Here is a 13,292-nt window from a genome sequence, read left to right on the forward strand (position 1 = left end):
GGTGATCCCCCCAGTCACAGGGACCCCCAAACTGGGGGGGTCACAGGGTCACCCCCCAGTCACAGGGACCCCCAAACTGGGGTGGGGACATGGGGTCACCCCCCCGGTCACAGGGACCCCCCGGTCACAGGGACCCCCAAACTCGGGGGTGAGAACGTGAGGTCACCCCCCCGATCACAGGGACCCCCCTGGACACAGGGACCCCCAAACTGAGGGGAGGGGGACCTGGGGTCACCCCCTCAAGTCAGAGGGACCCCCCCCCCTTGGTCACACAGACCCCCCCATCACTCACACCCCCAAACTGGGGGGGACATGGGGTCACCCCCCCAGTCACAGGGACCCCCAAACTAGGGGGGGGACATGGGGTCACCCCTCCAGTCACAGGGATCCCCCCAATCACAGGGACCCCCAAACTGGGGGGGGGACATGGGGTCACCCCCCCCAGTCACAGGGACCCCACCCTTGGGCACATGGACCCCCCCATCACTCACACCCCCAAATTGGGGGGGGACATGGGGTCACCCCCCCGGTCACAGGGACCCCCAAACTGGGGGGGGGGGAACATGGGGTCACCCCCCCGGTCACAGGGACCCCCCCATCACTCACACCCCCAAAATGGGAGCACATGGGGTCACCCCCCCCAATCCCACATAGGTGTCCCCCCCCACACTTACGTCACCCCCAAAGTCGGTCTCGGCGGGGGGGCCCCCATTGAAGTACCTGCAAAGAGAATGGGGGAGGTTGTGGGGGCTGGAGAGTTTTGGGGGGGTCCCTCAGGGGTTTTGGGGGTCCCTGAGGGGTTTGGGGGTACCCTGAGGGTCTCCAAGGGGGCCCTGAGTGGTTTTGGGGGGGTCCCTAGGGAGTTTTGGGGATCCCTGGGGTGGTTTGGGGCATCCCTGGAGGAGGTTGGGGGTTCGGGGGTTCCATGGGGTTTTGGGGCTCCCTGGGGTCTCCAAGGGGTCCCTCTGGGCTTCAGGGGGGTCCTTGGGGGTTTTGGGGGTCCCAGGGGTTGGTGTCCCATAGGCTGGGGGTCCCAGGGGTTGGTGTCCCATGGGTTGGGGGTCCCGGGGGTCAGTGTCCCATGGGTTGGGGGTCCCGTTGTCCTGTGGGTTGGGGGTCCCAGGGGTCACTGCCTCATGGTTTGGGGGTCCCGGTGTCCCGTGGGTTGGGGGTCCCGGTGTCTCATGGGTTGAGGGCCCTCGGGGTCGGTGTCTCATGGGTTGGGGGTCCCAGCGTCCCATAGATTGGGGGTCCTGGGGGTCGGTGTCCCATGGGCTGGGGGTCCCAGTGTCCCATGGGTTGGGGGTCCCGGGGGTCAGTGTCTCATGGGTTGGGGGTCCCAGGGGTCACTGCCTCATGGTTTGGGGGTCCTGGTGTCCCACAGGTTGGGGGTTCCAGGGGTCGGTGTCCCATGGGTTGGGGGTCCTGGGGGTCGGTGTCCCATGGGCTGGGGGTCCCGGTGTCCCATGGGTTGGGGGTCCCAGGTGTTGGTGTCCCATGGGCTGGGGGTCCCAGGGGTTGGTGTCCCATGGGTTGGGGGTCCCGGGGGTCAGTGTCCCATGGGTTGGGGGTCCCATTGTCCCGTGGGTTGGGGGTCCCAGGGGTCACTGCCTCATGGTTTGGGGGTCCCGGTGTCCCGTGGGTTGGGGGTCCCAGTGTCTCATGGGTTGAGGGTCCTCGGGGTCGGTGTCCCGTGGGTTGGGGGTCCTGGTGTCCCATAGGTTGGGGGTCCCAGAGGTTGGTGTCCCATGGGTTGGGGGTCCCAGGGGTTGGTGTCCCATAGATTGGGGGTCCTGGGGGTCGGTGTCCCATGGGTTGGGGGTCCCAGGGGTCACTGCCTCATGGTTTGGGGGTCCTGGTGTCCCATAGGTTGGGGGTCCCAGGGGTTGGTGTCCCATGGGTTGGGGGTCCTGGGGGTCGGTGTCCCATGGGCTGGGGGTCCCAGTGTCCCATGGGTTGGGGGTCCCGGGGGTCAGTGTCCCGTGGGTTGGGGGTCCCAGGGGTCATTGCCTCATGGTTTGGGGGTCCCAGGGGTCAGTGTCCCATGGGTTTGGGGTCCCGGTGTCCCATGGGTTGGGGGTCCCGGGGGTCAGCGTCCCATGGGTTGGGGGTCCCAGGGGTCAGCGTCCCATGGGTTGGGGGTCCCGGGGGTCGGTGTCCCATGGGTTGGGGGTCCCGGTGTCCCATGTGTTGGGGTCCCAGGGGTCATTGTCCCGTGGGTTGGGGGCCCCGGTGTCCCATGGATTGGGGGCCCTGGTATCCCGTGGGTTGGGGGTCCTGGTCTCCCGGAGGTTGGGGGTCCCGGGGGTCAGTGTCCCATAGGTTGGGGGTTCCGGGGGTCGGTGTCCCATGGGTTGGGGGTCCCGGTGTCCCATGGGTTGGGGTCCCAGGGGTCAGTGTCCCGTGGGTTGGGGGTCCCGGTGTCCCGTGGGTTGGGGGTCCCGGAGTCCCGGGGGTCCCGGGGGTGCCGTGGCTCACTCGATGGCGGGCAGCAGGTAGTGCTTGCGGAGGCTCTCGAAATAGGGCCCGAGGTTGGCGGTGCCCTCGATGACGAACACGACATCGGCCACCATGGCTCCCGGCGGCGGCGCGGGGGCGTCCAGCGCCGGCACCACCATCGCCGGGGGCTGCGGGACACGGGGGGACACGGGGGGGCGTGAGAGGGGTCCCGGGGGTCCCAACCCGGGGGTCCCAACCCGGGGGTCCCAACCCGGGGGTCCCGCTCGCTCCGCGGTACCGGGCGCCGCAGCTCCCGCCGCACGCCGGAAGCGCTCCCCTTCACGTCCGCCGCTCCTCTGAGCATGCGCGAAGGGGCGGGAACGAGTTGGGCAGCGCGCCCGCCACGCCCCCCGCGCGCCCATTGGCTAACAGCGCGGGGAAAAGGCGGCTATTGGTTGAGAGGGGCGGGGTTTCGCCGAAGTCCCCGCCCACAGCGTCTCGCTGGCAACGCCTCCCCCGCCGCTGCCGCGCGGGCACATGCGCAGTTCCCCCCCACCCCCACGTGGCCGTCGCCGTGGCAACCGCGGCGTTCCCGGCGTGCTCCGCGCGGACATGGCGGCTGGCGGGAGCGGAGCGGCGCGCGGCGGGACAGGGAGGGGGGGAGCGGCGTGAGGGGGCGTGGCCACAGCGAAGGGGCGGGGCCTGAGGGGCGCGGCGAGGGCTGCCGCGGAGGGGGGCGGGGCCAAAGGGGCGTGGCGTGGAGTGGGCGGGACCTGTCAGGGTGGGGTAGAAGGAAGGGGCGGAGCCTAAAGGGAGCGACCCCAAGTGGGCGGGGCGTGCAGTGGGCGGGACTTGTTAGGGTGCGGTAGAAGGGAAGGGGTGGAGCCTAAAGGGGAGCGTCCCGATTGGGTGGGGCGTGGAGTGGGCGAGGCCTGTCAGCGTGGGGTAAAAAGGAGGGGGCGGAGCCTGAAGGGAGTGATCCAATTAGGTGGGGCGTGGAGTGGGCGGGGCTTGTCAGGGTGCGGTGTCAGGGTGGGGTAGAAGGGTGGGGGTGGAGCCTGAAGGGAACGTCCCGATTGGGCGTGGCGTGCAGTGGGCGGGGCTTGTTAGGGTAGGGTAGAAGGGAGGGGGCGGAGCCTGAGGGTAGTGCCCCAATTGGGCAGGGCACGGAGTGGGCGGGGCCTGTTAGGGTGGGGTAGAAGGGAGAGGGTGGAGCCTGAAGGGAGCGTCCCGATTGGGCGTGACGTGCAGTGGGCGGGGCCTGTTAGGGTGCGGTAGAAGGGAGGGGGCGGAGCCTGAAGGGAGCGTCCCGATTGGGCGGGGGGGTTCTCAGAGTGGGCGGGGCCTGCCGCGGAGGAGGGGGCGTGTCCATGTGGGAGGGTGGGGCACTGTGCCTGGTGGGCGTGGCCGCGGACAGCGGGCTCCCCCTGTTCTGCCGCCCCCCCCGGCCCCAGGTGAGACCCCGCCCCCCCAACCCCCCCGCCCACCCCCCACCCCCCGGTGACCTCTGACCTCTGACCTGTGCCCCCCGCCCCCCCAGCTGCCGTTCTCGCTGATCGGGTCCCTGAACGCCGTGCACATGTTCGGGGGGGGCGCGGGGGCGGCGCTGCGGGGGGCGACGGCCCCGGGGCTGCAGCTGGCCTGGGGGGGCTACGGGCACAGGTGGGCGGGGCGACGGGGAAGGGGCGGGGCGGTGGGGAGGGGCGGGGCCAGAGCGGGGTGTGGGCGGGGCTATGGAGAGAGGCAGGGCTGGGGCAGCGGTGGGTGTGGGTAGTGGAGAGGGCGGGGCTATGGGGAGAGGTGGGCGTGGCTGGGGAGAGGGCGGGGCTATAGGGAGAGGCGGGGCTGGGCAGAAGTGGGCGTGGCTACAGTGGGTGTGGGAGAAGGCATGGGGCGGAGCTACGGGCTGGGAGAGGCGTCAAGCGGGGCTGGGGCAGAGGGGGCTGGGCTACGGGTGGGGTGGGCGGGGCTAAGAGGAAGGGCGGGGCTGGGGCGGGGTTATAGTCGGTTATGGGCGGGTCTGCATGGGTGACTGGGCAGAGGTGGGCGGGGCTGTGGGGAGGGGCGGGGCTACAGCGGGGGGTGGGGGGAGTCGTGGGGGTGGGATGGGGCTATGGGGAGGGGGTGGGGGGACTACAGGTGGGGTGGGCGGGGCTACTGGAAAGGGGCGTGTCTGGGGCGGGGCTACAGCAGGGGTGGGTGGGGCTACAGGCTGAGGTGGGTGGGGCTGTGGGGAGGGGCGGGGCTACAGCGGGGGGTGGGGGAGTCGTGGGGATGGGATGGGGCTAGGGGGAGGGGGTGGAGGTGGAGCGGAGGTGGGCGGGGTTACGGAGAGAGGCGGGGCTGGGGCAGGGGTGGGCGAGGCTGGGAAGAGGGCAGAGCTATGGGGAGAGGCGGGGCTGGGCAGAAGTGGGCGGGGCTGGGGCGGAACAGCATGGTTGACTGGGGTAGAGGTGGGCGGGGCTACAGGAATGGGGCGGGGCTCTGGGGAGGCGTGGGGCTACAGCGGGGGGGTGGGGGGAGTCGTGGGGATGGGACGGGGCTATGGGGAGGGGGTGGGGGTGGAGCGGAGGTGGGCGGGGCTACATGCGGTGCGTGGGCGGGGTTATGGAGAGAGGCGGGGCTGGGGAGAGGTGGGCGGGGCTATAGGGAGAGGTGGGGCAGGGCGTCAAGGGGGACTGGGGCAGAGGGGGGCTGGGCTACAGGTGGGGTGGGCGGGGCTACGTGGAGGGGTGGGGCTACGGGGAGCAGCAGGGTTGGGGCGGAGCTACAGACGGGGTGGGCGGGGCTGCATGGGGATGCGGCAGAGGTGGGCGGGGTTACAGGTGGAGGTGGGCGGGGCTACAGGCGGGGTCTGTGGCATAGGTGGGCGGGGCTATGGGAGGGGGCGTGGCTACGAGAGGGGTTAAAGGGCATCAATGGGACTGTGGGAGGAGCTACAATCCGAGGGGGGCGGGGCAGGGTTACAAGCAGAGGCGGGGTTGGTGGTTTGGGGCGGGGCCACGGCGGTGGGCGGAGTTACAGATGGAACAGCCCCTCCCCCACCGGCCCCTCCCCCCAGCATCACGCTGATCGCGCTGAGCTCCGCCCCCGGCACTTCTGGCCCCGCCCTCCGCCGCCTCCTTGACTCCGCCTTCAGCGCCATGGTGAGCCCCGCCCACCAGTCACCCCAGTATGGACCAGTGACCCCCAACATGGGCCAGTGACCCCCAGCATGGGCCCTCCCCCTCAGTGCCCCGCCCACCAGTGACCCCAGTATGGGCCAGTAACCCCCAGTATGGACCAGTAACTCCCAATACAGACCAGTGACTCTCAGTATGGATCAGTAACTCCCAGTATGGACCAGGGACCCCCAGTGCAGACCAGTGACCCCCAGTGTGAACCCTCCCCCAGTGCATTTTGCCCAAGCCCAGTATGGCCCAGTTTGTCCGTCCTGGTGCTTTTCTGAAGCCCCCAATGCTCCCAGTGCCCCCTCAGAGCTCCCAGTGCCCCCCAGTCCATCCCAGTCCCCCCAGTCCATCCCAGTGACCCCCAGTCCATCCCAGTCCCCACAGTCCATCCCAGTCCATTCCAGTAGCCCCAGTCCCTCCCATTCCCCCCAGTCCCTCCAGTCCATCCCAGTCCCCCCCAGTCCATCCCAGTCCCTCCCAGTCCATCTCAGTCCCTCCCAGTCCATCCCAGTCCATCTCAGTCCCTCCAGTCCGTTCCGGTCCATCACAGTCCCCCCCAGTCCATCCCAGTGCCCCCCAGTCCATCCCAGTCCCCCCGGTCTGTTCCAGTCCATCCCAGTCCCCCCCAGTCCCTCCCAGTCCCCCCAGTCCATCCCAGTCCCCCCCAGTCCCCCCCAGTCCCTCCCAGTCCCCCCCAGTCCATCCCAGTCCCCCCAGTCCATCCCAGTCCCTCCCAGTCCCCCCAGTCCATCCCAGTCCCTCCCAGTCCCTCCCAGTCCATCCCAGTCCCCCCAGTCCCCCAGTCCCCCCAGTCCATCCCAGTCCATCCCAGTCCCCCCAGTCCCCCAGTCCCCCCCAGTCCATCCCAGTCCCCCCAGTCCCCCCAGTCCCCCCAGTCCATCCCAGTCCCCCCAGTCCCCCCAGTCCCCCCAGTCCATCCCAGTCCCCCCAGTCCATCGCGGTCCCCAGGTGCTGGTGCTGGGTCTGGATGAGTTGGTTCCCGTGCGCAACGTGGAGCGGCTGAAACGGGACCTGCGGGTGAGGGGGGGCAATGGGGGCTGAGGGGTGATGGGCTCAGGGGGCGATGGGGGTCAGGGGGGCAGTGGGGGTCGGGGGGGCGATGGAGGTCGGGGGGGCAATGGGGGGCAGGGGGTGATGGAGGTCAGGGGGACAATGGGGGGCAGGGGGTGATGGGGGGCTGAGGTGTGATGGGGGTCGGGGGGTGATGGGGGTCAGGGGGTGATGAGGGGGCAGAGGGTGATGGGGGTCAGGGGGCAATGGGGGTCGGGGGGTGATGGGGGTCAAGGGGGCAATGGGGGTCGGGGGTGATGGGGGTCAAGGGGGCAATGGGGGTCGGGGGGGCAATGAGGGGCTGGGGGTGCAATGGGGGGCAGAGGGCGATGGGGGTCAGGGGGGCAATGGGGGTCAGGGGATGATGGGGTCAGGGGGCAATGGGGGTCAGGGGTCAATGGGGGTCAGGGGGTGATGGGGGTCAGGGGGGCCATGGGGGTGGGGGGGCAATGGGGGTCGGGGGGTGATGGGGGTCAGGGGGGCAATGGGGGTCGGGGGGGCAATGGGGGTCAGGGGGTGATGGGGTCGGGGGGGCAATGGGGGGCAGAGGGTGATGGGGGTCAGGGGCAATGGGGGTCAGGGGGGCAATGGGGGTCAGGGGGTGATGGGGGTCAGGGGCAATGGGGGTCAGGGGGGCGATGGGGGTCAGGGGGTGATGGGGGTTGGGGGCAATGGGGGTCAGGGGGGCAATGGGGGTCAGGGGATGATGGGGGTCGGGGTGCCATGGGGGGCTGAGGGGCGATGGGGGTCAGGGGGTGATGGGGGTCAGGGGGTGATGGGGGTCGGGGTGCCATGGGGGTCAGGGGGGCAATGGGGGTCAGGGGATGATGGGGGTCGGGGTGCCATGGGGGGCTGAGGGGCGATGGGGGTCAGGGGGTGATGGGGGTCGGGGGGGCAATGGGGGCTGGGGGTGATGGGGGTCAGGGGGTGATGGGGGTCGGGGGGCCATGGGGGGCTGAGGGGTGATGGGGGTCAGGGGGTGATGGGGGTCGGGGGGGCAATGGGGGTCAGGGGGGGATGGGGTCAGGGGGTGATGGGGTCGGGGGGGCAATGGGGGGCAGAGGGTGATGGGGGTCAGGGGGTGATGGGGGTCAGGGGGTGATGGGGGTTGGGGGGCCATGGGGGGCTGAGGGGTGATGGGGGTCGGGGGGTGATGGGGGTCGGGGGCAATGGGGGTCAGGGGGTGATGGGGTCAGGGGGTGATGGGGTCGGGGGGGCAATGGGGGGCAGAGGGTGATGGGGGTCGGGGGCAATGGGGGTCAGGGGGTGATGGGGGTCAGGGGTCCATGGGGGGCAGGGGGTGATGGGGGTCAGGGGGTGATGGGGGTCAGGGGGTGATGGGGGTGATGGGGGTCAGGGGTCCATGGGGGGCAGGGGGTGATGGGGGTCAGGGGGTTATGGGGGTCAGGGGGTGATGGGGGTCATGGGCCATGGGGGGCAGGGGGTGATGGGGGTCAGGGGGCAATGGGGGTCAGGGGGTGATGGGGGTGATGGGGGTCAGGGGTCCATGGGGGGCAGGGGGTGATGGGGGTCAGGGGGTTATGGGGGTCAGGGGGCAATGGGGGTCAGGGGGTGATGGGGGTCATGGGGGTCAGGGGTCCATGGGGGGCAGGGGGTGATGGGGGTCAGGGGGTGATGGGGGTCAGGGGGCAATGGGGGCTGGGGGGTGCTGGAGGGCTGGGGGTGCAATGGGGGTCAGGGGGTGATGGGGGTCAGGGGGCAATGGGGGTCAGGGGGTGATGGGGGTCGGGGGGGTAATGGGGGACTGGGGGGGTCTGGGGGGCATGGAGGGGTTGGAGGGGTCTTGGGAGGTAATGGGAGAAAAGGGGGGACAATGGGGGGTCTGGGGGGACAATGGGGAGGTTGAGGGGACATGGGGGGCAGTGGGAGGGTTGGGGGGACAATGGGGGTCTGGGGGGACAATGGGGGGTGTGGGGGGGGCAATGGGGGAGTTGGTGGGGTCTGGGGGGCACTGGTGGGCTGGGGGGGTACAATGGGGGGCAATGGGAGGGTTGGGGGGAAAATGGGGGGCAATGGAGGGGGGGAGGGGATATGGGGGGCAATGGGAGGGTTGGGGGGTCTGGGGGGTCAATGGGGGGCAACAAGGGACAGGGGGGGCAATGAGGGGCTGGGGGTACAATGGGGGGGCAATGGGAGGGTTGGGGGGACAATGGGGGGTTTGGGGGGCAATGGGGGATCTGGGGGGCAATGGGGGGCTGGGGGGTACAATGGGGGGGCAAGGAGAGGGTTGGGGGGACAATGAGGGGCTTGGGGGGTAATGGGGGGGTGAGGGGATATGGGTGGCAATGGGAGGGTTGTGGGGTCTGGGGGGCAATGGGGGGCTGGGGGTACAATGGGGGGGCAATGGGAAGGTTGGGGGGTCTGGGGGGTCAATGGGGGGCTGGGGGTACAATGGGGGGGCAATGGGAAGGTTGTGGGGTCTGGGGGTCAATGGGGGGCTGGGGGTACAATGGGGGGGCAATGGGAAGGTTGGGGGGTCTGGGGGGTCAATGGGGGGCTGGGGGTACAATGGGGGGGCAATGGGAAGGTTGGGGGGTCTGGGGGGTCAATGGGGGGCAATAGGGGATGGGGGGGCAATGGGGGGTTATGGGAGGCAATGGGGGGTTTGGGGGGCAAGGGGGGTAGGGGGGCAAGGGGGGGTTGGGGGCAATGGGAGTTGGGGGTCAATGGGGGGCAATGGGGGTTGGGGGGCAATGGGGGGCAATGGGGGTTGGGGGGCAATGGGAGTTGGGTTTGGGGGGCACAAATGGGTTTTGATTTCAAGGGGGGGCAGGGAGGGGGTGGGGGTGCATTGGGGGGGGGGGGGGGGGCGGGTCCAGGTCTGACCCCTCCCCCCCAGAGCTGCTTCGGGCTCATTGATTCGCTGCTGAGCGCCGCGGGGGGGCTGGGGGCGGGGCTGGGCCCCCCCCGCTGGCCCCTCCCCCCGGGACCCCCCCGCGACAGCCTGCAGGTGGGACCCCAAAACCCATGGGACCCCAAAGCCCCGGGACCCCAAAATCCCCGGGACCCCAAAAACCACGGGACCCCAAACCCATGGGACCCCAAACCCCCGGGACCCCAAAACCCACGGGACCCCAAAAACCCACGGGACCCCAAAACCCCCCGTGACCCCAAAACCCCCGGGACCCCAAAAACCACGGGACCCCAAAACCCCCCAAGACCCCAAAACCCCGGGACCCCAAAAACCACGGGACCCCCAAACCCTCGGGACCCCAAACCCCCGGGACCCCAAAACCCCAGGACCCCAAAACCCATGGGACCCCAAAGCCCCGGGACCCCAAAACCCACGGGACCCCAAAACCCACGGGACCCCAAAACCCATGGGACCACAAAGCCCCGGGACCCCCAAAACCCCCGGGACCCCAAACCCCCAGGACCCCAAAACCCATGGGACCCCAAAGCCCCGGGACCCCCAAAACCCCCCGGACCCCAAAACCCCCCGGGACCCCAAAAACCACGGGACCCCAAACCCACGGGACCCCAAAACCCCCGGGACCCCAAAACCCCAGGACCCCAAAACCCATGGGACCCCAAAGCCCCGGGACCCCCAAAACCCACGGGACCCCAAAAACCACGGGACCCCAAAACCCCCCAAGACCCCAAAACCCCCCCCAGGACCCCAAACCCCCTGGGACCCCAAAACCCCCTGAAATCCCCCCTGGGACCCCAAAACCCCCTGAAATCCCCCCCGTGACCCCAAAAACCCACGGGACCCCAAAAACCCCGGGACCCCAAAACCCATGGGACCCCAAAACCCATGGGAACCCAAAGCCCCGGGACCCCAAAACCCCGGGACCCCAAAAACCCCCGGGACCCCCAAAACCCACGGGACCACAAAAACCACGGGACCCCAAAACCCACGGGACCCCAAAAACCCCCCGGGACCCCAAAACCCCTGGGACCCCAAAACGCCCTGAAATCCCCCCTGGGACCCCAAAACCCCCCCGGGACCCCAGAACCCCCCAGGGACCCCAAACCCCCGGGACCCCAAAAACCCCCGGGACCCCAAAAACCACGGGACCCCAAACCCCGGGACCCCAAACCCCCGGGACCCCAAAACCCACGGGACCCCAAAAACCACGGGACCCCAAAACCCCGGGACCCCAAACCCCCCCGGGACCCCAAAAACCCACGGGACCCCAAAAACCCCGGGACCCCAAAACCCACGGGACCCCAAAAACCCCGGGACCCCCAAACCCCCGGGACCCCAAAACCCCACATGGACCCCAAAACCCCCCCCAGGACCCCAAAACCCCCCAGGACCCCAAACCCCTCCCGGGACTCCTAAACCCCCCAGGACCCCAAACACCCAGGGAACCCCAAAACCCCCTGGGACCCCAAACCCCTCGGAATCCCCAACATCCCCCTCGGGACCCCAGAAACCCCCCTGGGACCCCAAACCCCCAGGACCCCAAAAACCACGGGACCCCAAAACACCCACAGGACCCCAAAAACCCCCCTGGGACCCCAAAAACCACGGGACCCCAAACCCCTCGGAACCCCCAACCCCCCCCACGGGACCCCAAACCCCCTGGGACCCCAAACCCCCCCAGGGACCCCAAACACCCCCCATGACCCAAACCCCTCCCAGGACCCCAAAAACCCCCGGGACCCCAAAACCCCACATGGACCCCAAACCCAGTTGTGTCCCCCAACGCCCCCTGGACCCCAAAAACCCCCTGGGACCCCAAATTCCCCGGGACCCCCAACCCCTCCTGGGATCCCCCCTGGGACCCCAAAACCCCCCAGGGACCCCAAAACTCCCCCCCAGGACCCCCAAACCCCCGGGGACCCCAAACATCCCATGACCCCCAAACCCCCTCTGGGATCCCCCCGGGACCCCAAAACCCCCCAGGGACCCCAAAACCCCCCGGGACCCCAAACCCCCAGGGACCCCAAACCCCCCGGGACCCCAAAACCCTCCCCGGGACCCCAAACCCCCGGGACCCCAAAACCCTCCCCGGGACCCCAAAGCCCCCCCCAGGGACCCCAAACCCCCCCCCAGGACCCCAAACATCGCATGACCCCCCAAACCCCCCTGGGATCCCCCCTGGGACCCCAAAACCTCCCCGGGACCCCAAACCCCCCCCCCAGGAGCCCCAAACCCCACGGGACCCCAAAAACCCCCTGGGACCCCAAAAACCCCCCAGGACCCCAAAACCCCCCGGGATCCCCAAAACCCCCCAGGGACCCCAAAACCCCCTGGAACCCCAAACCCCCCTGAGACCCCCCCCCCCACCCAGAACCTCCAATCTCCCCTGGGACCCCAAAACTGGGAGCAGTGGGGGGGTCACTGGGTCACTGGGGGGGGGGCAATGGGAGCGGGGGGGGGGGTTGGGGGGGGGGGCATCACCACGTGGGTCCCGGCGCGGGGGGGAGGGGGGAAGTGTAGGACCCCCCCCCAAGTCCCAAATTGTATTGGGGGGTCCCTGTGCCCCCCCAGTTTTGGGGGGGGGGGGGATCCCTGACCCCCCCCTCATTCCCCCCCCCCAGGAGCGGCTGGAGAGTTTTGCGGGGGGGGCGCAGACGGGGCTGGGGTGCCTGCTGGGGGGGGGGCGGGTGGTGCTGGGGACCCCCCAGTGGTGGGCCCTGCCCCCCCCCGACCTCGCCCTATTGGGGGCGCTATTGGGGGGCACCCCCCCCGGAGCCAGCGCCCGGGACCTGCCCGTCTACCTCCCCCACAGCAGCCCCACGGTGAGACCCCCCCCCAAAAAACCTGACCCCCCCCCCCAAAAAACCTGACCCCCCCACCCAAAAACCTGACACCCCCACCCAAAAACCTGACCCCCAACCCCAAAAAACCTGCCCGCCCACCCAAAAACCTGACGCCCCCACCCAAAAAACCTGACCCCCCCCACCCAGAAAACCTGACCCCCCCACCCCAAAAAACCTGACGCCCCCACCCAAAAAACCTGACCCCCCCCACCCAGAAAACCTGACCCCCCCCCAAAAAACCTGACACCCCCCCCAAAAACCTGACCCCCTCCCATCCCAAAAACTTGACCCCCCCCCCAAAAAACCTGACCCCCAACCCCAAAAAACCTGCCCCCCCACCCAAAAACCTGACCCCCCACCCAAAAACTTGACGCCCCCACCCAAAAAACCTGACCCCCAACTCCAAAATCCTGCCCCCCCCACCCAAAAACCTGACGCCCCCACCCAAAAAACCTGACCCCCCCCCAAAAAACCTGCCCCCCCACCCAAAAACCTGACCCCCCACCCAAAAACCTGACGCCCCCACCCAAAAAACCTGACCCCCCCCACCCAGAAAACCTGACCCCCCCACCCCAAAAAACCTGACCCCCCCCTCAAAAAAACCTGACCCCCCCCCCAAAAAAACGTGACCCCCCCCCCACCCCAAAACCTGTTCCGCCCACCCCAAAAAACCTGACACCCCCCCCCAAAAAACCTGCCCCCCCACCCAAAAACCTGACCCCCCCCCCAAAAACCTGACCCCCTCCCATCCCAAAAACTTGACCCCCAACCCCAAAAAACCTGCCCCCCCACCCAAAAACCTGACGCCCCCACCCAAAAAGCCTGACCCCCCCCACCCAGAAAACCTGACCCCCCCCCAAAAACCTGACCCCCTCC

General features: G+C 69.3%; 2 protein-coding genes across 5 annotated transcripts in view; one reads left to right on the top strand and one right to left on the bottom strand.

The window, feature by feature from the left end:
- MED25 (mediator complex subunit 25) overlaps positions 1-2,788 on the bottom strand; it is a 49,866-nt gene extending 47,078 nt beyond the window's left edge. For all 4 annotated transcript variants that reach the window (XM_071801171.1, XM_071801174.1, XM_071801173.1 and 1 more), the window contains exons 1-3: positions 2,738-2,788; positions 2,479-2,627; positions 675-720 (exon numbers count right to left, since the gene is read on the bottom strand). In XM_071801171.1, the coding sequence (XP_071657272.1) occupies positions 675-720; positions 2,479-2,618 (186 nt within the window). In that variant the 5' untranslated portion in view covers positions 2,619-2,627; positions 2,738-2,788. The remainder of the gene's footprint in view (positions 1-674; positions 721-2,478; positions 2,628-2,737) is intronic.
- Positions 2,789-3,589: 801 nt separating this feature from the next.
- Positions 3,590-13,292, top strand: part of FUZ (fuzzy planar cell polarity protein) — a 28,791-nt gene continuing 19,088 nt past the window's right edge. Inside the window, 6 exon segments of the mRNA XM_071801092.1 lie at positions 3,590-3,893; positions 3,980-4,101; positions 5,501-5,585; positions 6,579-6,647; positions 9,541-9,651; positions 12,195-12,395. Of these exon segments, the coding sequence (XP_071657193.1) occupies positions 3,810-3,893; positions 3,980-4,101; positions 5,501-5,585; positions 6,579-6,647; positions 9,541-9,651; positions 12,195-12,395 (672 nt within the window). The 5' untranslated portion in view covers positions 3,590-3,809.

Source organism: Patagioenas fasciata, chromosome 35, assembly GCF_037038585.1.
Source record: "Patagioenas fasciata isolate bPatFas1 chromosome 35, bPatFas1.hap1, whole genome shotgun sequence".
Classification (NCBI taxonomy): Eukaryota; Metazoa; Chordata; class Aves; order Columbiformes; family Columbidae; genus Patagioenas; species Patagioenas fasciata.